This window comes from Brachycentrus maculatus, unplaced genomic scaffold (assembly GCF_059751285.1).
Source record: "Brachycentrus maculatus isolate JH-2025_06_01 unplaced genomic scaffold, ASM5975128v1 h1tg000287l, whole genome shotgun sequence".
Classification (NCBI taxonomy): domain Eukaryota; kingdom Metazoa; phylum Arthropoda; class Insecta; order Trichoptera; family Brachycentridae; genus Brachycentrus; species Brachycentrus maculatus.
Window position 1 is genome coordinate 70001 of NW_028281038.1, and position 26826 is coordinate 96826.

Below are 26826 nucleotides of genomic sequence, written 5' to 3' on the forward strand. Positions count from 1 at the left end.
TTACGACCGTCATAGGCTGGTTTAAGTTATCATTTTACACACGTGTAACATTTACCAATTCTACTCATGATTGACAACCACACTATTAAAATTCTTGGAAGTTCTATTTATATATATATATATATATATATATATATATATATATATATATATATATGAACCAATTTTGACACATTATTCTTGAATAGAACTTCACTAGAGGCATCTATTGGTGAGATGAAAAGAAGCATTTAATTGAGCAGAAACTCTTTTATTAGTCTATTCAAATTCTTGGAAGCTCTATATATATATATATATATATATATATATATATATATATATATATATATATATATATATATATATATATATATATATATATATATATATATATATATATATATATATATATATATATATATATATATATATATATATATATATATATATATATATATATATATATATATATATATATATATATATATATATATATATATATATATATATATATATATATATATATATATATATATATATATATATATATATATATATATATATATATATATATATATATATATATATATATATATATATATATATATATATATATATATATATATATATATATATATATATATATATGTATACATATATATATATATATATATATATATATATTTATTTTATATATATATATATATATATATATATATTTATATATATATATATATATATATATATATATATATATATATATATATATATATATATATATATATATATATATATATATATATATATACATATATATATATATATATATATATATATATATATATATATATATATATATATATATATATATATATATATATATATATATATATATATATATATATATATATATATATATATATATATATATATATATATATATATATATATATATATATATATATATATATTTATATATATAAATATATATATAAATATATATATATATATATATATATATATATATATATATATATATATATATATATATATATATATATATATATATATATCTACATATATATATATATATATATATGTAAATATAAAAATATATAATCCAATTTTAAAACATTGTACAAGAATCACTAGACTTTTCACTAGTGACATCTATTGGTGAGACGAAGAACCTTTTTTTATTGAGTAGAAACTCTTATATTTGTACTTTTATAAATCATGACGTCAGATCCGACGGATCCGGTAATTCTCGCTCGAGTACCGAAAGCCGATATTTCGGATTTTGGTGACCATAGGGTCAACATACAAAAGCGGACGCTGGATGGAAGTCTGTATACAAAATTCACTGCGCTCTATACTCTAGCAACGAGTTTCTATCATCAATTTTATCGATGTTGCCAGCTCAAAGGTGGTGCAACGGTAAAATAATAAAAATGTTGCCATGAGAAAATTTTAATATCGCAGGAGACTTCAATTTGCAGGTGTCTCAACTTGAGATTCACATTTCTTGGTGGCACTGCATTTTATAACTACTACTGCTACCAACACGCTGTTTCCCCGCAGGGGAAGACAGAGAGAATGGAACGCCATACTCTTCTGTCCCGGCATACACTCCTCGCTTCCGCCCCACACTCCGCCCTCCGATTACGCAGACTTTTGACACCACCAGATTTAAGGTTCTGATTGATTTGATCGTGCCAAGTCTTTTTCGGCCATCCTCGTTCTGTTCTCCCGTTCACATTGGCCTCATATATTTTCTTCTCTCGTCATTCTCTCGTTATCCATTCGCTCCACATGTCCATACCACCTTATAGAATTCTTCCTAATCTTTTCAATTATCCCTAGTTCAGCCTTAAATTTCATAATTATTTTCCATGCGTGTCTTTGAAAATACTGTAGTAAATATGTAAAAATCACTTATTTTTTTTTATTTGTAATTTACCTTGTATTTTTAAGCAGGAACAAACACTAAAAGGAATAAAAATATATAAAAATAAATAAATAATAAAAATAACTAAAAAACATGGTATGAGGATGGATAAAATTAAAGTTTTGGGATTATTAGAAAAATGTTCTACTCGGCATTTCGGGATACCATTTTTTGTGTGAAGTTTTTCATCAAATTTTCGCCGAAAATGGGACTTTTTCATCGAATTCGTCAGATATTTCCTTTGAAAAGGATCGTTTAAGATCATTAAGGGACATATTTTTTTACGATATTGAATTTCGAACTACACATTGAAAATTTTAGGCATATTATATAATACATACATCCGCCTCCGTAGTGTAATGATCAGCACGCTGGGCTATCGTTCTGGAGGTCTCGGGTCCGATTCCCAAGGGGGGGTCAAATAAATTTCAGTGTTTTTTTTCATTCTAAGATATTTTTAAATATAACCCTGGACTGGTACCTGACGCTGAGGGCTGATCACCTTTCCTTCATGTGCTAACGATCAGATAACAGTGCGTTTGTATGATGCAGTGCCTTATGCACCATTGGAGGAAGGGTTTGAAGAAGAAGAATAAAATACACACATATTATGTGCCTACAAACAGCATGAAATTTACAACATTTTGAGTGTGTCCAAATACATGTTCACAAAATCTGGATTATCTCCAATTACAGGAGTTATGGATAGGTCGTCAGTCCTGTAAATGTCCAGACTTCCAAATTCTTCTTCTTCTTTGATGAGATGTCAAAAAATAACTTTAAATTTATTTACTCCATTTTGGCCGGGTCTTCCGACACCTCTTTTTGTTCTCCTAAGGTCTCTATCGTAAAATTCTTGGGGTCCATCTTATAAGGTCCTATCTTGCAATATGTCCTGCCTATTGCCATTTGAGTTTTGCCACGCGATCCATGATATCCTCTACTTTGAATAATCTTCTTCCTCTCTACATCCTAACTCAGGGGGTCAGCTCTCCTCGTCCTCAGGTTGTAGGTCCTTCTATCATGGACAACGTCACCTAGACCATGTCTTCAAACCATGTTTTCTCTTTGCAGCATCCATGATTTTTTCGGTCTCCCTCTAGATATCTTTCGAGGAACTCTACTTTAAATAACAAATACTTTAAAATATATATTATTTTTTGACATCTCATCAAAGATGAAGAAAAATATACACTGCAAACGTTAGTGCATGTTTAACCTCGGCTCGTAACGCATGTCTGTGGTGAAAACTTTAGTGCGTGTTGGTCTTGGGGGCGACCAAAAATCGCATGTGTTAAACATTTTGTATAGTTTTAAGTGTGTAAATGGTGCTATGGTGGTGAAGGGTGGTATTGTTCGCATGCTGTAATAGTGATTGTCCTGACGAAGAGACGGGTACGTCTCGAAACCGGTAGACATAAAAATCTCGGTGAGTGGTTATGTACTAATATTATCAACATTTTTGTAAAAAAAAAATAAGTAATTTTAATGTATATTAGTGGTACTTTAAAATATATATTTACAATGATTAAAGAAAACACTTGTTTTTTACCACTTGAGTTTTATTATAGACCACATGTTTCAGAAGTTAAACTTCCATCATTCAGGTCTGTATAATAACTAAAATATAAAATATAAAATTGTTCTATAAATAAGGAGAGGGGAAAGTAAGGGGAAGGGGTTAGCCAAGGGGCGGAGTTTGAAAACAAAGGAAAAATAGAAAGCAAAGGTGAAGAATTTTGAAACAATATATTATAATAAATTATTATTAGAATTTAGGTTTTTTCGGATTTCTAAATTTTCAAGATAATTCATAATTTGGCCTTTATATGGAACAAGGTGTAATAATTTTAATTTATGAGAGTGAAATGAGTGATTAGTATCTTTTATGTGATTTGCAAATTCCGAAAAATAATTACTAACAAGACCGCTATGAACATGTAGTTTATAATAAAACTCAAGTGGTAAAAAACAAGTGTTTTCTTTAATCATTGTAACATGTCTTACCACAAAGTTAATGCCGAAACAATAAATAAAATATATTTGCAAAGTTTAAAACAGATTTTCCTCGTTAGCGACATTGTCCTATTGTATGAAGTTTGGTAGCACCCTTTTCAGGATCTTTCGGCTGGGGGGCGAAACTGATTAGTCAAGAAAACAAAACCCTAAATAAATTAGCAGGACGCCGAGCGATAAGCGCCTTGACGAACAATGCCTCAGAGAAACAATGGGCGCAATGATAATAAGTTTCCGTAATATATTACTCCACTAAGCAAGGTTGGCCAGAACGCAAGGTTCGGAACGAACCGGAGCAAACCGGAGCAAACCAGAGCAAACAGGAGCAAACCGGAGCAAACCGGAGCAAACCGGAGCAAATAGGAGCAAACCGGAGCAAACCGGAGCGAACCGGAGCAAACCGGAGCAAAGCGAAGCAAACCGGAGCAAACTGGAGCAAACTAAAAAAGGGAGCATGTAATATAATGTTGTATAAAGTTATTATAAGATAAACGAGTAAAGACGTACGCAAATTCACTGGACAGACTTTTTACATATTCGTTTATAACGCTCACTCCTTTCAAGAACGTCATATATTAAAAATCGACAATTTTCATTTGTGCATGTTTTCGGAATGCCCAGAAAATGTACTACAACATATTCCAGCAAAAGCGGCATATTTATAACTTAATATTTACCTGCTACAGGGCAGAGAGTTTTGTTTTTGCATTTTGAAGAAAAAGTATTGTTTAATTATTTTTTTAAATAAACTAAATATTTTTGAAAATGGAGAAAAAACATTCAGGTTTTACCTTAAAAGATCTGTTGCACAGTAAAAGTTCAATGAGTGGCTTGAAATTTATTTTTAATACATTGTATTATATTTTTAAACTTTAAAAACGATAATCTGAAAAATCTAGTTTTTTGTTATATACATATCACGTTGTTGAAAGGAGTGAGACATTACTATCTATCATTAGAATCCTAACTGTCCATCAAACCTTCTCCCTTAGTTTTTCCCTCTACCTTTTTCCCTAAACTCCCTTTTTCCTTTGCCCTCCTTATTATCATCTTTTTTATTTATTTTTTTAAATGTCAAGTTGTAATTTATAATATTTTTTGTAATGTTTAAGTACCTACCCTCTGATTGCAAACAGCTATACAAGTATCTAATATGGTATCAAACGTTTTGAACAATATCACTAGTCTGTTTTTGGTTGGTTGGAAGATATTTCCTTTTAGCAATAACCCCGCCAATGTACTTTTTTTCTTTTCTGTACATGAACTTCCATCATCATAAACCCTTATCCGCACCCCGATGGTGCATAGGGCACTGCGTCATATAAACGCAGTGTTATCTTGATTGTTTACACATGAAGGAAAGGTGATCAGCCCTCCGCTTCAGGTACCAGTCCAGGGTAATATTGAATAAATATTACAGTGAAAAAATTACTCATATTTATTTTACCCCCCCTGGGAATCGAACCCGGGACCTCCAGAACGGTAGCCGAGCGTGCTGACCATTACGCTACGGAGGCAGACATGAACTTTAAATAAATAAATAAATATTTTGGACATCCCTGCTTCATTGCACGTAGGATAGGGGAGTGTCTCCCGGCAGTGGCGAACAGCTCTAGTAGATCGATTCTTATTTGATTACCGACAATTTATTTCATGATCCGGCCATTGTATTTCACTTATTTAATGTTATAGGTATCTCAACCTGATTGTCCCTCTTTACACGAAAGAAGATGGAAGTCTGAGCATCCCAGGGCTTACGACCTGGCATTCGGCTGGCTTAAGCGATCACTTTATATGTTTTGAATATTGAAAGCATTAACTTTGTGGATCATATTGATATATTATTTCGAGAAATAAAAATACTTTGTGTTCTGATCCACTCACATTTTTATTAACCAACTAGTTTCGGCAACAACCTGTTGCCCTCTTCAGAGTAATAAATGTAACCCTGAAGAGGGCAACAGGCTGTTGCCGAAACTAGTTGGTTAATAAAAATGTGAGTGGATCAGAACACAAAGTATTTTTATTTCTCGAAATAATAGATCACTTTATACACTCGTTCACCATTCTGCCCATTACTTAAACTAAATAACTAACTAACCACCACCCCGCTTCACCGCAGGGGTAGGCAGAGACAATAGAACGACACACCACTCTGTCTTTGCAAACATTCTTCGCCTCTTCCACGTTCATGCATCTCCTCATACATACCCACCGATTGGTTCGTTTCCTAGCCTGACCGCTTTCAAGTATTTGGCATACCTGATCGTGCCAAGTTTTTCTCGGTCTTCTTCTGCTCATTTTTCCAATTACATTCGCCTCATAAATCTGTTTTACCGTTCTATCCTCACTTATTCGTTCTACATGTCCAAACCATGTCAAGACACCTTTCTTAATTTTATCGATAATGCTTATCTCAGCTTTGCATTCCTCCCTTATTTCACTATTCGAACATCTATTATATATCGTTTTGTCGCACATTCTTCAGAGAGATCGCATTTTGACTGCATTCATTCTACTTTCATCCTTCTTTTGCCAACTCCATGTTTCACTTCCATACATTAGGATCGGAACCAGGACTCCGTTGTTGCCCATTACTGAACATCCATTTTGCATTAATTCTTGAAACCTGTATATACATACGCAATGGTCCCAGAACCTTTTACATGTCGGTACAATTTTCGATACGTTTGGAAATATGTATGATTGTAGTGCCATCAGTTGAAAAATTGGTGACGTATTTAGAAATCCATTCAATATAGGGCCAGCCAAATGCCAGGTCGTAAGCCTTGCTATGCTCAGACTTCCATCTTCTTTCATATAAAGAGGAACGATAGATGTTACATATCAAGTTGAGACACCTATAATGTTGACATCTCATCCGTAGGGTGAATTATCCAGTGTTTGATATGATATATAATAAATATTGTCACTTATTTTAAATTAAACAAGGAAGAAAAAATGTTATCATACACTATCGAATTGCTAGCCATGGTCAGCACATGGTCATAATAGATTTTTGTAACGATGTTGATTTATTAGCTAATAAATTAATATGAAAAATCACAAGACCATCGGTAACATTCTTGTTGAAATCAGTTAAGAACTAAGGGAGATATTATGGTTAAAATTGTAGATATTTGAATAAAACGAAAAACGTGCGTTCGCATACGTCATCAAATTTCCGTCATCGAACGTTTTATGACGTCATATGGTTTATAGAGCTGTAATAGTAGTAGTGTGCATTGTTTGTTTACCACTACACTACCATTTTTGTTATACAAATATGAGGGGAGGGTAGACCGTAGACATCAACAAATAGAGCCGCCAATAATTTAGCAATGTTACCAATGTTTAAATAAGTCCATTGTTTCTGTGACTTCATTCATTACCAACTTACAAAAACAAAGTATTTACGAAGGCGAATTTTGCAAAACAAAATGATGAATGAAAATATTTATTATATCTGCTGTTATAATATAAACACAAAACGAGTCAAATACAATCCTGTATAGGTTGAGTTTGTTAAATTAGATATTCCTCCCACCTGACAATGATCCATTTAGCAAACAAAAATGACTAACTAACTAACTAACTAACCATCACGCCGCTTCCCCGCAGGGGTATGCAGAGAGAATAGAGCGCCGCACCACTCTGTCCTTGCAAACATTCTTCGCCTCTTCCACGTTCATGCATCTCCTCATACATACCCGCCGATTGTTACGACTCCTAACCTGACCACTTTCAAGTATTTGGCATACCTGATCGCGCCATGTTTTTCTCTGTCTTCCTCTGCTTCTTTTCCCGCTAACATTCACCTCATAAATTTATTTTACCGTTCTTTCCTCACTCATTCGTTCTACATGTCCAAACCATCTCAACACACCTTTCTTAATTTTATCGATAATGCTCATCTCAACTTTGCATTCCTTCCTTATTTCACTATTCGTACATCTATCATACATCGTTTTGTCGCACATTCTTCTGAAAGATCGCATTTCGACTGCATTCAGTCTACTTTCATCCTTCTTTTGCCAACTCCATGTTTCACTTCCATACATCAGAGTTGGAACCAGGACTCCGTTGTGCACTGCCAGTTTAGCTTCCGCTGATAGGTTTTTATTTGCTATAACTGATTTCAGTGCACCATTCACTTTGTTCCCAGCATTCACTCTCCTAAATAAAAATGCATCTTTTAAATATATCTGTAAAAGTGTTGAGATCAAAACGTTAAAGTGACATCATGCAGTACCGTAAAGTGGGTTTACATTGCACCAAAATACTGCATTTTTTCAAAAAATTGTCTATTCAGATCAGGTTTTTTACTTTTTCTGAGGTTTCAACTATTGCAATGTAATCACACATATACCTGTAACATGTATGATACGTTTTTAAATTTTTATCTATTTTGCCTGTATTTTTTTTTTATATTTATATTTTGGTGCAAAGTATCCCGGGGTAAAGTACAACTTTGCACCATGATATTTTCTCTACACTTTTCGTACTAGAATCCAAATTGATGCAAAGTAAAGGCTATCCTACAAGTTTTGTTGCACCTTATGAAAGGTTTTGGCTCACAGTTCACTAAATGCAGATTATAATATTGTATAATTATGGAAAAATAAGACACTTGATAGAATTTTTTTTTTAAATATTGAAAAATCTAACAAAAATGTTTTTTTTTTCAATACTGAAGGTTTAAAGTTATATAAAATAAAAGGTGGATATTAAAACATATCGTACTATATAGGTAATAGGAATCAAAATTAAATTAGGTCTAAATATGGTCAAGTTCCGGGACGGTAAAGAATCCTCTTTTGGATTGCATTTTCGGTTCTTTTATGGAACCCGCTACATCCTTCCAAGAATATTGAAGAAAGTCATCCTTCATCGGCCACTTCCACGTTTTGAGACTCTCCTGCATGGATTTAACAGCTCTGTCTTTCTTTATTTCCAAAATCTGTCCCGGAAAATTTTCTCCTTCATAATGAAATACGACATATTTTCCCACCTTCTTTTTTACTGGTCCTAATGAAACGGAAGAACAAATACGATAACTGGTTTCAGTCATCGTTTTTGTTCTTCTCCCTCTTCCTCAAAGCTTCCGTGTCAACTATAATCAGTTAATGCTAGATATGCTGGAAGTTTCGATGTGGAAGGTGGGATCATTGATGTAGTTGGTTCAGGTAGCATTTGTGTCTCGTCAACGTTCATTTCGACATTTGGATTGTGAGCAATGCTCTAACCTGGTTCTATCGGTATTGTTTTCCTGCGTTTTAAGACTGAATTCTTTGGGTTGAATCTGTTTTCTTCCAAAAACTGTTGAAAACTCTGGCGCACGTCATCGTCATACGCTTTTAATGGCAACCGATTAAGCAACTGACTAGTTTATGCAACAGTCAAGGTTTTATGTCTTTGCAAAAATGATCTTATCCATTTAGAGCCTGGTACGTTGTTCTTTAATATTCGTACTCTTCTGCCAAATCTATCCAAATAGGCTATTAGAATGTAGCGAATGTTAAAAACACTCACTGGGAAACCGTACTCACTCATGTCTACTATGCAGTTTACGAAGGATTGCTCTTCGCACTTGTCACATATCGGAGGTTTTCCCACAGGTTTTGTGTGCTGACCTTTGAGCTTATAGTTAATCGTCCTTCTGGGGATTTTGAAAATTTCTTCAGCCTTTCTTTGACTGATTGTACCATTTCGAATGGCCTCCACACACTGCTCCACTCTCTTCGGTGTAAAATTGCAGTATCGTCTGGCATAAGGCCGCTGTTTGTGTGTTCTTGACATTTTTGAAAAAAATATACCATCAGGAATTAAGTAAGTACACAAAACCAATAGATATTTAGCAAACATGTCAAGTTGTATTATCCGTTTTAAGACTTTTCATCAAATTAATTAACTATGGCCTTTTGTGGATACTTTGCACTTGGTGCAATGTTACCCCAAATGTGGTCAATACAAGTCAGTTCTTAAAAAAATATTATTTTTACATAAACTTGACAACGTAACTAAAAAATACAGTATTTGAGAAAAGCAGGGCCTATCTACCTATGATTTAGAGACCACTCACTTGTTGTAACTAGTTTCAGTATACTGATTCCACTGGATTTTTTCGGACACAATTTTCAGACAGAAAACTTTCTTTACGTTCGGACAGGAAAAACGCATTGAAGCAATAGCGACCGACTGTTACTTCTGTAAACTAAAAAGTAGATTGAAGTGCCATCTATCAGAAACAATAGAAAGTAGAATGAAAAATGACATGTATCAGAGATGACCAGCTCTACAATTTCTTTACAGAAGGTGGTGCAAAGTATCACCCATGGTGCAAAGTATACCCACTTTACGGTACGGAATTTAATTTCATCGGCGAAATTCTAACTAGCCTATAAAATTTTCATCGTAAATAACAAACACATCAATACTCTTTTCACTTAATCATGAAAATAATCGAAGCATATTGAATGAATCCAAAAACCCACAAATCTATTTTTAATGTTTTTATAAGCACACTCACAGGGAACGATTGATTGAGCCGACATTTAAAGCTTAATAGCGTGTCAAACCATGTGTGTTTAAACATGTCAAATCGCTCACTCCTTTCAACAACGTATATATTTTTTTTTTATCAAAAAACTTGATTTTTCAGGAGATCGTTTTTAGCGTTTAAGAATATAATGAAATATATCAAAAATAAATATCAAGCCACTTATTAAACTTTTTACTGTGTAACAGATCTTTTTAGGTAAAATCTGAAGGTTTTTTCTCCATTTGAAAAATATTTAGTATATAAAAAAAAAAAATAATAATACGTTTTATTCAAAATGCAAAAACAACAGTCTCTGCCCTGAAGCGGGTAAATATTAGGTTAAAAATATGCCGCTTTTGCTGGGATATAGTACATTTTCTGGTCATTTCAAAAATATGCCCAACTGAAAATTGACGATGTTTTATAAATGACGTCGTTGAAAGGAGTGAGCGAATTGTGTGGCACTGTATCTTATTGACGCCCGTGTTGTCTTGATCGTAAGCAACGGGATGCTTCAATTTTTATATTCTTTCATATAAAAGGGAAGAATGAAACACGTTTCATATCAAGTTGAAACACCTGTAAAAAAAGGAAATATATCGTCTATGAGGCAGCAAGAGTAGCGAGGTATGTCGGCTGACTGGGTGCGTTATGTGCTCACATAATTCTCCTCTGATCCCCTTCATAATTCGTTTGTTAGCCCAGGGATTCGTGAAGTTGATACGCGGCGTGACGTCACGCCACCGAAGGGTGGGTAGGGACTAATTAATCCTGGAAAGGTTGTGCAAACATGTGTGAGTGTCACATTAACATGCCACAGGCGCTGTGACTACTGCGAATCCTGTACAATTGAAATTTTTTGGTATTTTTCTTGATTTGCTGCTATATTTTTTTGCTTTTGCTCGTTCATTCCCAAAAATTATTCCCATTCCTTAACAAAACATTATTTCTATTTTTCTTGATTTGCTGTCATATTTTTTGCTTTTGCTTGTTCATTCCCAAAAATTATTCCGATTCCTTAACAATTCCGACTCCTTAACAACTCCGACAACTGATGTACAGTAAAAAGATCGATTAGTGGCCTGATATTTCTTTTTAATACATTTTATTATATTTTTAAGCTTTAACAACGATCTCCTGGAAAATCACGATGTTTGATATATGACGTTGTTGAATGAGCGAATTGTTTTGCCGTTCTTTCCTTACTCGTCCACAAAATACTTAGTATTGTCATTTTAAGTACAGTAAACCCTCCTACAACGTTGAAACAGGCACCGCATTATCGGTGAGAAAGCTGTAGAGTGTAAATGTTTTTAATTTGTAATTTTACATTTTCACAAGCGTAAACGACTTAAATGAGTCATTATTAAATTTGAATAATAATAAAACCTTATCCGCACCCCAATAGTGCATAGGGCACTGTGTCTTATAAACGCAGTGTTATCATAATCGTTTTACACATGAAGAAAAGGTGATCAGCCCTCCGCTTCAGGTGCCAGTCCATGGTAATATTGAATAAATATTACAGTGAAAAAATTACTTATATTTATTTTTACCCCTCTTGGGAATCGAACCCGGGACCTCCAGAACGGTAGCTGAGCGTGCTGACCATTACACTACGGAGGCGGACAAATTTGAATACAATTTTAAAATATTTACCCCCTATAAGGTTCTCTCCGATAACGCGGAACTAATCTCAACGTTATAGGGCGGTTTATCGTAGTGTTTTTTTATGTGTAATATTTTAAATTTTCAGTGTTTTTTCTTTGAATATACGTACGTAAATAATCATATTATTTTTTTTAAATATTACATGTATATTGTTATCAGTTTTTTTAAAGTTATGTAATGATATTTTTTCCATTTTGTATAATGGCCCTTTTTCCTTTTTTTTAATTTTTTAAATTTTTTAATTAAAAAAAAAAGAAATATAAATATGCGTTTTTATTTTTTACAAAAATACTTCAATTTCATACTATTTCTGTGAGCCTAAGCGGCTCATTGTTAGAAATAGGTATTAAATTGTGGTAGGAGTGGGTTCGAACCGAGAAACTCTGATATAAGAGTTCGCGACCCTAACCACGGGACCACAACTCGACAGTTAATTCTATGAAGATTATAAAAAAGTTTTTTTGTGTATTAGGTTATAATAAAATAAAAAGAACTCCACCGACAAGACACATAAGATGGTGTTTTTATTTATCAAAATTATTTTTATTAAAATTAAACACTTGAATAAACCAGTTTAATGAGTTTTATTTTTATTAATGACTAGTTTCGAAAGCGACAGATGTTTTCATCGTCTGGTACAAATTAAAACTTTAATATAAGGTGTTTTAATGTGCAAGTACCATCTACCCTCTGATTGCAAACAGCTATATATGGTATCAAACGTTTTGACCAATATCACTAGTCTCTTCATGGTTCGTTTGAAGATATTTCTTAGTAGCAATAAGCCCGCCGATGTCCATACTTATTTTCTGTACGTGAAGTTTAAATTAAATTAATAAATATTTATTTGCTGTTTTTAAATAAATAAATAGTGCAAATTTTTCACCAAAATTTAATAATAATAATAAAACCCTTATCCGCACCCAAATGGTGCATAGGGCACTGCGTCATATAAACGCAGTGTTATCTTGATCGTTTACACATGAAGGAAAGGTGATCAGCCCTCCGCTTCAGGTACCAGTCCAGGGTAATATTGAATAAATATGACAGTGAAAAAATCACTAATATTTATTTTACCCCCCTTGGGAATCGAACCCGGGACCTCCAGAACGGTAGCCGAGCGTGCTGACCATTACACGGAGGCGGACACCAAAATTTACTACCTGTAATAATTTAATTGATTATTAAAATATTTGAAGATTAATTATTATAATAAGCCTGCCTTAATATATCCGCTGAAATCACAAATGTTCGAAATTCAAGTCGCAATTTCAGTATGCCGTTAGATTAACACTCGTGCTGTTAAATCCGTAATCACAAAACACGTACTCGGAAATGCATTGAAATGCATGGAATATGTATGAGAACTGCGACATTTGTGTGGAGATAGCGGAATTATGCATGAGCCGCAATCGTTTACCTCCAACCGAAATTCTCAGTTTGGGTCGTGCCGAATTTACGGCATTAACTTCCCGTCGCAGTTTAACTGATAACCGATGGCGTAATGAGGAAACGTCGGATGCCTTTTTTGTGAACAATCCTTTTTTTCAAATACGGTAAATTTCGGATAAATGCCCCTAGGTGATAAATGCCTTGGGGCACATATCCCAACTAAGCAAATAGAGTAATATTTTTCCCGAAACATGTTCTTCTTCTTCTTTTTACTTTTATCCGTACCCATATTACGAGTGTGTCCAATTTTTTGTCCACAAATTATGGGCTTGTCTCTGCTACACTTATGTAAAGTAATTCGGGATGAATCTTATATATTTTTCATGAAGGTCTCTTCTAATAAAAACAAACTTACGCAACTCAACCATAGATGGTTCAGTTCAGTGGTTCATAGAGTAGTAGTGACACGTGTATAAAGTGATCACTTAATCCAACCTAAAATAGGTTGTGAACTCAGTAAATATACTCAGAACTCTATATTTTTCTTCATCTTTGTTGTGATATCAATAAAAACAATAAATCTCTTTTGGTCATTCTGGAAAAATGTACCTGTATTAAATTAAAAAAATCCGGTTACAGGCATTTCAAATGTGGTTACATCTTAGAATGTTTACTGGATATATTTTAATATTTTTTCACCCAATTACGTACATATCGCTCACTCCTTTCAACAACGTCAAATATCAAAAAACTTCATTTTTCAGGAGATCGTTTTTAAAGTTTAAGAATATGTGAAAAGTTTTAAAAATAAATATCAAGCCACTTATTGAACTTTTTACTGTGCAACAGATCTTTGCAGGTAAAACCTGAAGTTTTTTTCCATTTGAAAAATATTTAGTATGTTGAAAAAATAAATAAAAAATACCTTTTCTTTAAAATGCAAAATCAACTTGTTTCTGCCCTGTAGCGGGTAAATATTTAGATAAAAATATTCCGCTTTTGCTGGGATAAAGTGCATTTTCTGGGTACTCCGAAAACATGAACAACTGAAAATTGACAATTTTTGATATACGACGTTGTTGTAAGGAGTGAGCGATGTGTGCTAAGATGGTTAATGGCAACAAATGTCTCCCCATTGGCTCGAATAAGCATACCCCCTTTTTCCCTAGTACGACTGTATAGTAACGTATAACGGCGCGATGGTGTTGGGCGTATTTACGACCCTCGGTACACATCTCACACATTCAGTGGTCGGGTTATGGGCATATTGAGGCGTGGTACATGACCCGAACGCTTTTATGATTGCCGTAAAAATCAACAGATGTCCTTCGTTCACGGGCTAGCAAAACACGTGGGATCTGTTGTTCCTTTCACTGAGAAAATACATATGTACTTTTGGAGATGAATTTTTATGCGTAGCTACCCTTAAGAAGGGTGAATGCTGGGAACATAGTGAATGGTGCACTGAAATCAGTTATAAGCAAATAAAAACCCAAAAGCAAATATAAATAACATAAGGTAAAAAAAAAATATATGACCAATCACTACATATATATCTTTTTGAGTGCAGTCGAAATGCGATCTCTCAGACTAATCGGCGACAAAACTTTGTATGATACATGTTCGAATGGTAAATTAAGGAATGAACGCAAGGCTGAAATAACCAGTACCTATCGATAAAATTGAGAAAGGTGTGATGAGATGGATGATGAGATGAGAACGGTAAATTAATTTATTCATTTTTAAATATATCGCATATATAAGTCATATATATAGTATTCCCGATAAATAATTTTTATTACTCATGAAGATTTATTTACTCATATAAATTTTTTTAATCATAATAAAAAAAAACATGTACAGGACAAATTGTGTGTACGTACCATATATATGTATGATATATAGTATTTTTTTGTTAAATTTATATGTTTATATGTCACATATAACATGCAAATTAACATTAAAAAATTTTACAAAATTAATTATTCTTTTTGCGAAACCCCCAAACCTCATACGTGTCTTATCGATGGAGTTCTTTTTACATACGTTTTTTTATTACTTTTTATCTATTTTATCATAATACACACAAAAAAAAACTATTTTACAATGCTAATTCTTGATCAAATATATATATACAATATATATATATATGTGTGTGTGTGTGTGTGTGTATATGTGTATGTTTACATACATCGTAATTTATTTTGGAATGTAAATATAGTTTACAAACAACCCTTGAAACAATAACCAGTCCATATTTGCCTCACGAATACGTTTAGAATATAAGTAATACATAGTTAAAGGCAAGGTAACTTTTCCATAATAACTATTTGCTTTGCACACAAGTCAACAGCTTTATTTGAGTGTAATTATGTAAGAATGCTTGAATCGGAGTTTGTACCATGACATGTATTGATTCAGATGCTAGCTAGCTATTATGACAATAAATTACATTCCTGCTATGGGGGATGGTTTCACCCTTCTTTGTCAATATTTGGTCGCATTTCAGCGATGCGAAATTTCACTAAATCCAACGCAGAAGGGGTGGATGGAAAGTTTTCTGTCTGAGATACTAAGATATGGGTCATTTTGTTTATTTGTTTACGAAAATCTACAAAATTACCCATTTCTTTGGCAGTACACAAATAAAGCATCAAAAACTTTGTGTTTTTTTAAACAATAATGTTTTAGAAACAATTTTTTTTCTGCATTCTTTAACATCATAGTAAATAACAATCACACATCGCTTACTCCATTTAACAACGTCATATAAAAATCGTCAATTTTCAGTTGTGCATGTTTTCGGAAAGCCCAGAAAATGTACTATATCTCAGCAAAAGCGGCATGTTTTTAACTTAATATTTACTCGCTATAGGGCAGAAAGTGTTGTTTTTGCATTTTGAAGAAAAGGTATTGATTGTTTAATATTTTTTTTTTAATGTAGTAAATATTTTTCAAATGGAAAAAAACATTTAGGTTTTTCCTAAAAAGATCTGTTGCACAGTAAAAAGTTCAATAAAAGGCTTGATATTTATTTTGAATACATTTTATTATATCCTTAAACTTTAAAAACGATCTCCTGAAAAATATTTTTTTTTATACATGACGTTGTTGAAAGTAGTGAGCGATATGTAAACAAAATATAAGTAAAATTCAATGTGACGATCACTAAAGCTTCTCTATTATCTACAAAATTTTGAGTGTGTCCAAATACTTGTTCACAAAATCTGGATTATCTCCAATTACAGGAGTTATTTTCGTATTATTTTTTGACATCTCATCAAAGATGAAGAAGAATATGGAAGTCTGGGCATTTTCGGAGCTGACGACCGTCATAGGCTGGTTTAAGTAATCACTTTACACACGTGTAACATTCACCAATTCTACCCATTATTGACAACCACACTACTCAAATTCTTGGAAGTTCTATATAAATGTTCCAATTTAGAAACCTTGTTCTTGAATCACTAGAACTTCACTAGAGACATCTATTGGTGAGATGTATTCTCTATTATCAATGTCTCCTTTATTTTCCTTATCATTCATCGTCCCAAGAACACAACTTTTAAATGTTAGTTTTCACAATTCTGCAAATGTTTGATAATGGTGCTACTAAATACATCGAAATACGTGTCACTTGACACTTATCTAAGATTCATCTTAGTTCAAATTATCATGTTAAACTTTTGATTTTTCCTCCGGAAAGAGTACTGAGTAATTTATATATACCCTTGGGTACCGGCATGTAGAAAAAGTATAATAAATTTTCACGGGACACAGTATAGGGTTGTGCTTTTTATGTCTTGCCGACCTTGATATATCGCTCACTCCTTTCAAGAACGTCATAAATCAAAAATCGTCAATTTTCAGTTGTGCATGTTTTCGGAATGTCCAGAAAATGTACTATATCCCAGCAAAAGCGGCATATTTTTAACTTAATATTTACCCGCTATAGGACAGAAAGTGTTGTTTTCGCATTTTGAAGAAAACGTACTGTATAATTAATTTTTTCAAATATACTAAATATTTTTCAAATGGAAAAAAAACCTTCAGGTTTTACCTAAAAAGATCTGTTGTACTGTAAAAAGTTCAATAAGTGGCTTGATATTTATTTTTAATCCATTGTTTTTTTTATTTTTAAACTTTAAAAACGTTCTTCTGAAAAATCATGTTTTTTGATTTATGACGGTCTTGAAAGGAGTGAGCGATATATCCTTAAAGTGTCTACACATTGACGACCAGGAAATCCCTCGTAAAACGACACTCAAAACGCTGTAATACTTTCATGCGTTCCTATGATAGAAGTATTCCGACACCGATTGAAGTAACGTCAATTTACTACGCAAAAACCTGGAATCTAGAAAAAAAATTACAATGTACTAACTGTACAAGACTGCGCTTTGCTGTGGCTCAGTCTGTTAAATGGAAAAAAAAATAAAAAAATCTAAAATCAAATATTTTTTTTTAATTTATTTATTTGGCGTTTAATTTGTAGAACTCAATTTTAATTTTTGTATTAATTTTTAAATCAAACACAGATATTTTGAGTCTACTAAGTTGTATTTTATTAACAAAAACACAAAAAATTAATATTGTGCCATTGTTTCGCCTAGTTATGGCATTTTCAAACGAATGTTTCGATTCAGTCAGACTCAGTCTGTTAAAATTCTAAAATGAAATATGTTTATTTTTTTATTTATTTTTATTTATTGATTTGGCGTTTTAATTTGTAGAATTCCATTTTAATTTATGTATCAATTTTTAAATCAAACAGATATTTTGAGTCTACTAAGTTGTATTTTATAAACAAAAACACATAAAAAAATTATATTGTGACATTGTTTCGCCTAGTTATGGCATTTTTAGACAAATGTTTTGACATTCGTTTGAAAATGACATAACTAGGCGAAACAATTGTCGCAATATTAATTTTTAATGTGTTTTTATTAGTAAAATACAACTTAGTAAACTCAAAATATCTGTGTTTGTTTTAAAAATTAGTACATAAGTATATATATTTAATTTCAGCCTAGACCTGATTTCATTACTAATGCGTTAAAATGGAGCATGGAGTTTAAAAAAGTACTGAAATTGAAAAAGACTGAAACCAGCCGAAGTGCGATCACTCGGACTGTATGATAGATGTGAGGCAAAATGATGTATGATAGATGTTCGAATGATAATATAAGGAATGAATGCAAGGCTGAGATAAGCATTATCGATAAAAACACTCTCCTTATCGTTCATCGTTCACTTTGTGTAAAACCACTTTAATAAACACTAATTCGTGACTACCGGTTTCGGAATAATCATTACATCATCAAGTCATTGAAATAAAAATAATTACGGTTTGACATTTGTACAAAAATACAATTTTGAAAGAGAGAAAGAAGACAAATTTGTCAGATTGAGATGACAAAAAACAATATGAAAAATAACTCCTGATTTGAGATGATCCAGATTTGTGAACAAGTATTTGGACACACTCAAAATGTTGTAAATAAAATATATGTGGAAAAAAACGTACAATTATTATTACAATATATCGTAGTCGTACAGGAGAAAGTGACCAACTACCAAAACTTAAAATGTTCAGCAGGGACATTTAAGTCACTTTTGCTTTGCAAGAAAGTAAACGCCAATGCAGTTAGTCATTTTTAACGAATTAATATAGGTACTATACTTGCTATTTTAAAATCCTTTGGGATTTTTCATGGCAATATTAAGCTAGTAAAATATCAAATAGTCAATGATCACGTTTCGGCAAAAAATGCACTTCGTCACTTTCTCTTGTATGACAACGATATATTATATAACGTATATTTTAAATTGGTTTTTTATTTGTTATATCATGTTCCTTAAAAGGTCGAATATTACCCTAAACCTGGTCGTAATTCTGCCTCCGTTCGTCAATTGGCAATAACGTCGTGCCAGGCTCCAGATAAAAATATAATTACATCCTTTATTCCTTTACGCTGGTAATATTTCTGCCCGTATTAAATTGTATTAACAAAATAACATATCCTGACTGCTATGAAAGCTTGAACTAAAATACAAAGAAGCTTTTTCTATTCTCAATATTATTAATATTTAAAGCATTTACTTTGTGGTTAGTCATTTTTACTTATTTTTTTCTACAAAAATTTTAGTAATATTAGTAAATAACCTCTCACTGAGATTTTTATGTCTACCGGTTTCGAGACGTACCCGTCTCTTCGTCAGGACAATCACTATCACAGCATGCAAACAATACTACCCTTCACTACCATAGCACTATGTACACACTTAAAACTACACAAAATATTTAACACATGCGATTTTTGGTTGACCCAAAGACCAACATGCACTAAGGGTTGCAGCATAAACATGTGTTAAGAGCCCAGGTCAAACATGCACTGGGGATAAAAATTATAATTCAACGAGCTTATACACTCGTAGGTTGAAAGGAGTGTTTACATGTCAATTTAGGTTAAGGAACAAGATTTTTTGTAAAAGGAAACATAGATAATAATGGTGACGTATTTTGAAACAGTATATTATTAATTAACGTTTTATCTGAATTTAAATTTTGTGTATTTCTAAATTTTCTAAATTATTCATAACTTGACCTTTATTTGTAACAGAGTGTAATGATTAAGTGCAAATCATATCATTGAAACTTACCACTCATTTGACTCTTATACACTTAATTATTACACTCTGTTAGAAATAAAGGTCAAGTCATGAATAATAAAGATAATTTAGAAATACATAAAAATTTAAAGTCAAATAAAACGTTAATTGATAATATACTGTTTCAAAATACGCCACCATTATTATCTATGTTCCCTTTTACAAAAAAATCTTGTTCCTCAACCCCCTCCCTTCCCTATATTTATCAACCCAAATATACCCCTTTATATATTTTTTGTTCGTTAGTTTTAATTTTTACCAGAAGATGAAAACATCTGTAAGTTTTCGAAACTAGTCGTATATATATATATATATATATATATATATATATATATATATATATATATATATATATATATATATATATACATATATATAAATCTCATTAAGTGGTATATTCAAGTGTTTCATTTTTAAAAAATAGTTAAAAATATATAATTAAAAAAAAACACTCTTAGCTACTTTTCCCACAGTTTTGGATTGTTTTTAGAATTATCGCAAAAGGTTAGTTCGGGGTGAAGGACATTATCACAATTGTAATAAAAAAATGCTTTTATTTTCAAATTACAGGAAAAATGACATATCTTTGTCTGGTGTAATTTGAGTGTTGTAATGGGAACCTCAAGATTTAAAATAACAGATCAAATTTCAATTTTCCAATTACTTCGAATATTTTTTGCCTTGGAGAAAATTCCAGATCGTTTTCACGAATTTTCCGAACGTTGTGTCTACAGGATGGTTTAGGTGGAGTTTAACTATTTTTATATCGCAGTCGTACAGGAGAAAGTGACCAACTAACAGAACGTAAAATGTTCAGGAGGGCCATATAAGTCACTCTTGCTTGGCAAGAAAATAAACATCAATGCAGTTGACGAGTCATTTTTAACAAGTCAATATGTTATACTTCCAGGTTTAAAATCACTTAAGGATTTTTTTCAGGGAAATATTAAGCTAGTAAGGTATCAAACAGTCAATGATCACGTTTTTGTAAAAAATGTACTTGATCACTTTCTCCTGTATGACTACGATATATTAATTTTATTTTTTACTTACTGTACTAGGTCATGCATTGCAGTGGCTCACTCGAATTAAATGAAAAAAAATAGATAGCGCATATTTTTAATATATTCTTTTTCACACTGATTGTGAAGCTATGGTATGATTAAAAATCTATGAAAGACAAATCTTCGAGCCCCCATCTGCACCCAATGGTGCATAGGGCACTGCATCATATAAACGCATTGTTTTTTTTATCGTTAACACATGAAGGAAAGGTGATCAGCCCTCCGCTTCTGGTATCAGTCCAGTATTTATTTGACTCCCCTACTGGGAATCGTACCCGGGACCTCCAACACGGTAGCTAAAAACGCTAACCATTACACCACGGAGGCGGACACACAATGCAATAAACACAACGCAAAAGAAAATGCTTAGCAGCTGTCAAGAAGCACGCTGTTCGTCATGAGCAATATTTAATGTTGCGTGTGTTGCTGCTATGTTCAACACATGGCGCTACTTTTTCTCAAAAAAATGTTCCTGTCACTAAAGTCATAAAAAAATCTTTAAAAAAATTAAAACTTAATAAAATTAACGAAATACTTGGACATAAAATTTTGTGTTTTATACATAAAATCTTTCCTTTCTCTTCTCTTTCCATTTGACTTGACTGAGCCGCAGCAACACGTGGCCAGAAACTACTTAGGATAATAAAAAATAAAAATAAAATTATATCTAACAAAAAGTGACTTTCGGAACACCGTTCATATTTATCATATTATACCCAAAGCGTGTTAACTGAAATAATATTTGCAATATGAAAACGAATTTCTACCATTTTTACGATTATTTAACGCCTCGGGATATCCATTACGGTCTTAGGAATTCTTTTAAAAACACTTTTATACCTTTTATAACTCTATGGTTATTTTACCAGTGAAATCGTGCCTTATTACAAAAAATAACCAGAATAAGGTTTAGCAACTTCTTCTCCGTCTTATTACTCATTACTGAGGGTTGTGACCCTTGTGGAAGCAATGACTCTTCTCCAGTTATCCTTTGACTGCGCTGCACGTAGCGCTCCAACCACCGAGGTGCCTGTTGCTGACTTAACTTGATCGGTCCATCACGTGAGGATCTTCCTCTCCCTCTCTTCTCCTCCAGGCTTTACAGATCACAACCAGTCGTTCAAGGCTATCATTGCCACGCGCAACGTGTCCTAAGAACTAAAGAATCCGTCTTGTACAGACATTATTCAGAGTCAAGCCATCCAGGTGTAGTTCCTAGCGAATGGACTCGTTGGTGCGTCTAGCTGTCCATGGAATTCGGAGCAAGCTCCTCCAACACCTTATGTTTTTTTTTTATATTTTCTCATTTGTTATAGTTTCTCTTTTTTATGTTTTCTCATTTGTTTATTTTAAATTTGCTTCTTACCTTATGTTTTTCTCATTTATTTCTATGCCTATTTATTATACCTGTTTATTAGATGCTTTTTATGCCTATTTATTATATCTGTTTATTGTTTTTAAATTTTGCCATGTATTAGTATAAGTTTTAATATTATTTTTTGACATCTCATCAAAGATGAAGAAAAATATGGACGTCTGGGCATATAATAATAATAATAAAATAATAAAACCCTTATCCGCACCCCAATGCTGCATAGGGCACTGCGTCATATAAACGCAGTGTTATCTTGATCGTTTACACATGAAGGAAAGGTGATCAGCCCTCCGCTTCGGGTACCAGTCCAGGGTAATATTGAATAAATATGACAGTGAAAAAATCACTAATATTTATTTTACCCCCCTTGGGAATCGAACCCGGGACCTCCAGAACGGTAGCCGAGCGTGCTGACCATTACACTACGGAGGCGGCCTCTCTGGGCATTTAATATTCCATATTCTTATTCATCTTTGATGAGATGTCAAAAAATAATATGAAAATAACTCCTGTAATTGGAGATAACCCAGATTTTGTGAACAAGTATTTGGACACACTCAAAATGTTGTAAGTATAAGTTTTGGTTATTTAAAAAAAATGGTACTTTATTATTTGTGTTCTAGTCTTGTTAACCTTAATCCCATGTCCCAAAATGAGAAATAGAAATTACTCATCGGGAATATTATATGTATATATGTATGTTATACTTATGTATGTTATATGTTTTGAAAAATAAATAAATAAACACAATATTTTGTAAACGTCAATTTTTCTCCTTTCTGCTTTTATGGTTGACGTTTCAGCAGCATAGAGAAAAATGGAGTGGACCAAACTCCTGACAAGCTTTATCTTGGTGTAGTAACAAGACACTTTAAATCAATATTAATTATATTTTTCATATATCAACATAGATGAATAAGAATTTGGAAGTCTGAGTATTTACAGGGCCTTTGACGTGTCATAGGCATGGTTGAGTAATCACTTTATACGGATTTAAAGGGATGTTCCATATAAATAAAAAGGAATCTGCTAAATAATTTAACTTTCTCAATTTAACCTGCTGCTGCGAACTAATATGAGTTTTATGAGATATGGTATGTGTGAGTTCCAAAAATGTGAGTAGTTTGGTTGTCAATGTTGTTCGGTAGAAAAGGTGAATGTTACACAGCGCTCACTCCTTTCAACAACGTGATATATTTAAAAAAAACTAGATTTTTCCGGAGATCGTTTTTAAAGTTTGAAAATACAATAAAATGTATTAAAAATAAATATCAAGCCACTTATTGAACTTTTTACTGTGCAACAGATCTTTTTAGGTAAAACCTGAATTTTTTTTCTCCATTCGAAAAATATTTTGTATATTTAAAAAAAAATAATAATAATACATTTTCTTCAAAATGCAATAACAACACTTTCTGCCCTGTAGCGGATAAATATTAAGTTAAAAATATGCCTCTTTTGCTGGGATATAGTACATTTTCTGGGCATTCCGAAAACATGCACAACTGAAAATTGACGATTTTTGATTTTTGATTTATGACGTTCTTGAAAGGAGTAACTGACATGTGTAAAGTGATCACTTAACCAGCCTTTGACAGGTCGTAAGTCCTGTATATACCCAGACTTAAAAACTTTTCTTCATCTGCGTTAAGATGTCAAAAATTTAATATTTTATTCTTTCTTATTTTTGTAGTTTTACAATATATTTAGAAGGAAAAAAAAAGTTTTTTCTGGAAAAATTTAGAATAAAATCTAATTTTCCGGTTCTCGTCCTTTCTAAATTTATCCTTCGTTGATTTGAGATATTTCTTTTTTAAATTATAAGCAAATTTATATCTTTATAGAAATGTTTTCGCTTTGACTCGATATAAAAATGCGATATGGATAATAAAAGATGAATTTTGAGAAAAGATTTCCTGTATTGACTTCAGATAGAATTATGAAGTATATCAAAAGAAATAATAAAATAAACCAGCAAAGAATACTGTTTTATGTATGTTTTTTTTATATATGGAAGTGAAGTATGTATTTAAGAAAAGAGAGATGAAGGTCATTTGATTTGTTCATATATTAATTTGGCGTTTAATTTGCAAGACCTGATAATTTTTTCACCTTGTTAGATTAGGTTAGACAATTGTTTCGCCTTGTTAGGTTAGGTTGGACAATTGTTTCGTCTTGTTAGGTTAGGTACGATTGAAATATTCCTTATCATTCATCGTTCAATTTTACACAAAGTGAACGATGAATGTTATATTTCATACCACAAAGTTAACAATACTTTTAATATACAAAATATAAGTTAGGTAAGACAATTGGTTCGCCTTGTTAGGGCATTACAAAAGTACTGTACAGTAATGTACATTTAAAAATTAAATTGAATGCAGTTGAAAAGCAATTTCTTTGACGAATATGCGCCAAAACGATTTATGATATCGCTCACTCTTTTCAAGAACGTCATAAATCAAAAAACATGATTTTTCAGGAGAACGTTTTTAAAGTTTAAAAATATAACACAAAGTATTAAAAATAAATATCAAGCCACTTATTGAATGCCACAGATCTTTTTAGGTAAAACCTGAAGGTTTTTTCTCCATTTGAAAAATATTTAGTTTATTTAAAAAAATAATAAAATAATACATTTTCTTCAAAATGCAAAAACAACATTTTCTGTCCTGTAGCGGGTAAATATTAACTTTAAAATATGCCTCTTTTGCTTGGATATAGTACATTTTCTGGGCATTCCAAAAACATGCTCAACTGAAAATTGTCGATTTTTTAATTATGACGTTCTTGAAAGGAGTGAGCGATATGTAGGTGTTCGAATGGTGATAGTGCAAGGAAAAAGTGGTATTTACCAAGTTATATTTAAATTTAATAAAAAATAAATACAACACGTTTTAATTTTTGTCTTCTGATGATAATAGCTGTACTTCTGGAAACTATTCATGTTTATATTAATAATTTTATATGAATAACTCAAAAGCGGTTTATTTTTATATTTAAATTTTCATTTTTCTCCATAAAGCTAATGAAAATAAATGAATAATAAAACTGAATTATGAAAATCATGTTGATTTTTATGTTCTTCTTCTTCTGTCTGACGTCGACTATCACTTGAAACTAATTGTCCTTGCCTTGGGCAGCTCCAAACAGCCTCTCGACGGTCCTGATCCCCGTCCGATCTCGTATATTCCGGAGCCTGTCTTCTGTCTTCTGCCTTCACCGGTGTTTATGTTATTTTAAAATTTTCGCTGTTTTGAATTGTAATTAATTTATCGTTTTTCTATCTTTTCAGAGTCCGCTCTTCGATGAAATAGAACTGATCGATCCCAGCTTCGCCGAATGCAGCATCAAGAACGTCAACCACAGCTTTCAGGTGCGTCTTATTTTTATTTTTCGTTCATTAAAAATGTGAAACATTTGTGTTTTTTATTATTTATACAAATATTTCAATTTCATACTATTTCTGTGAGCCTAAGCGGCTCATTATTAGAAATAGGTATCAAATTGTGGTAGAGTGGATTCCAACCGAGAACTCCGACTTAAGAGTCCGCGACACTTACCACGGGACCACAAGCCGAAACATTATATACATACAATTATATATATATATATATATACAACATTTTGAGTGTGTCCAAATACTTGTTCACAAAATCTGGATTATCTCCAATTACAGCAGTTATTTTCATATTATTTTTTGATATCTCATCAAAGATGAAGAAGAATATGGAAGTCTGGGCATTTACGGGGCTTACGATGTGTGTGATTATAATCCAGGATTCGGATCTCACATACTAATATAAGAGTTTCTGCTTAATAAAAAGCTTCTTTACATCTCACCAATAGATGTCTCTAGTGAAGTTCTAGTGATTCATGAACAAGGTCTCTAAATTGGTTCACATATATATAGAACTTCTAAGAATTTGAGTAGTGTGGTTGTCAATAATGGGTAGAATTGGTGAATGTTACACGTGTGTAAAGTGATCACTTAAACCAGCCTATGACGTTCGTAAGCCCCGTAAATGCCCAGACTTCCATATTCTTCTTCATCTTTGATGAGATATCAAAAAAAAAAAAAAACAATTATATATATATATATATATATATATATATATATATATATATATATATATATATATATATATATATATATATATATATATAT

General features: G+C 32.1%; 2 protein-coding genes across 2 annotated transcripts in view; both read left to right on the plus strand.

Annotated features, from left to right (window-relative positions):
* LOC148305065 (cathepsin B-like) overlaps positions 1-26826 on the plus strand; it is a 282331-nt gene that overhangs the window by 32971 nt on the left and 222534 nt on the right. The gene's annotated exons all lie outside the window — the stretch shown is intronic.
* The window catches only part of LOC148305066 (diacylglycerol kinase eta-like), a 50093-nt gene continuing 47016 nt past the window's right edge, over positions 23750-26826 (plus strand). The window contains exons 1-2 of the mRNA XM_088267285.1: positions 23750-23758; positions 25954-26034. Coding sequence (XP_088123411.1) covers positions 23750-23758; positions 25954-26034 — 90 coding nt within the window. The remainder of the gene's footprint in view (positions 23759-25953; positions 26035-26826) is intronic.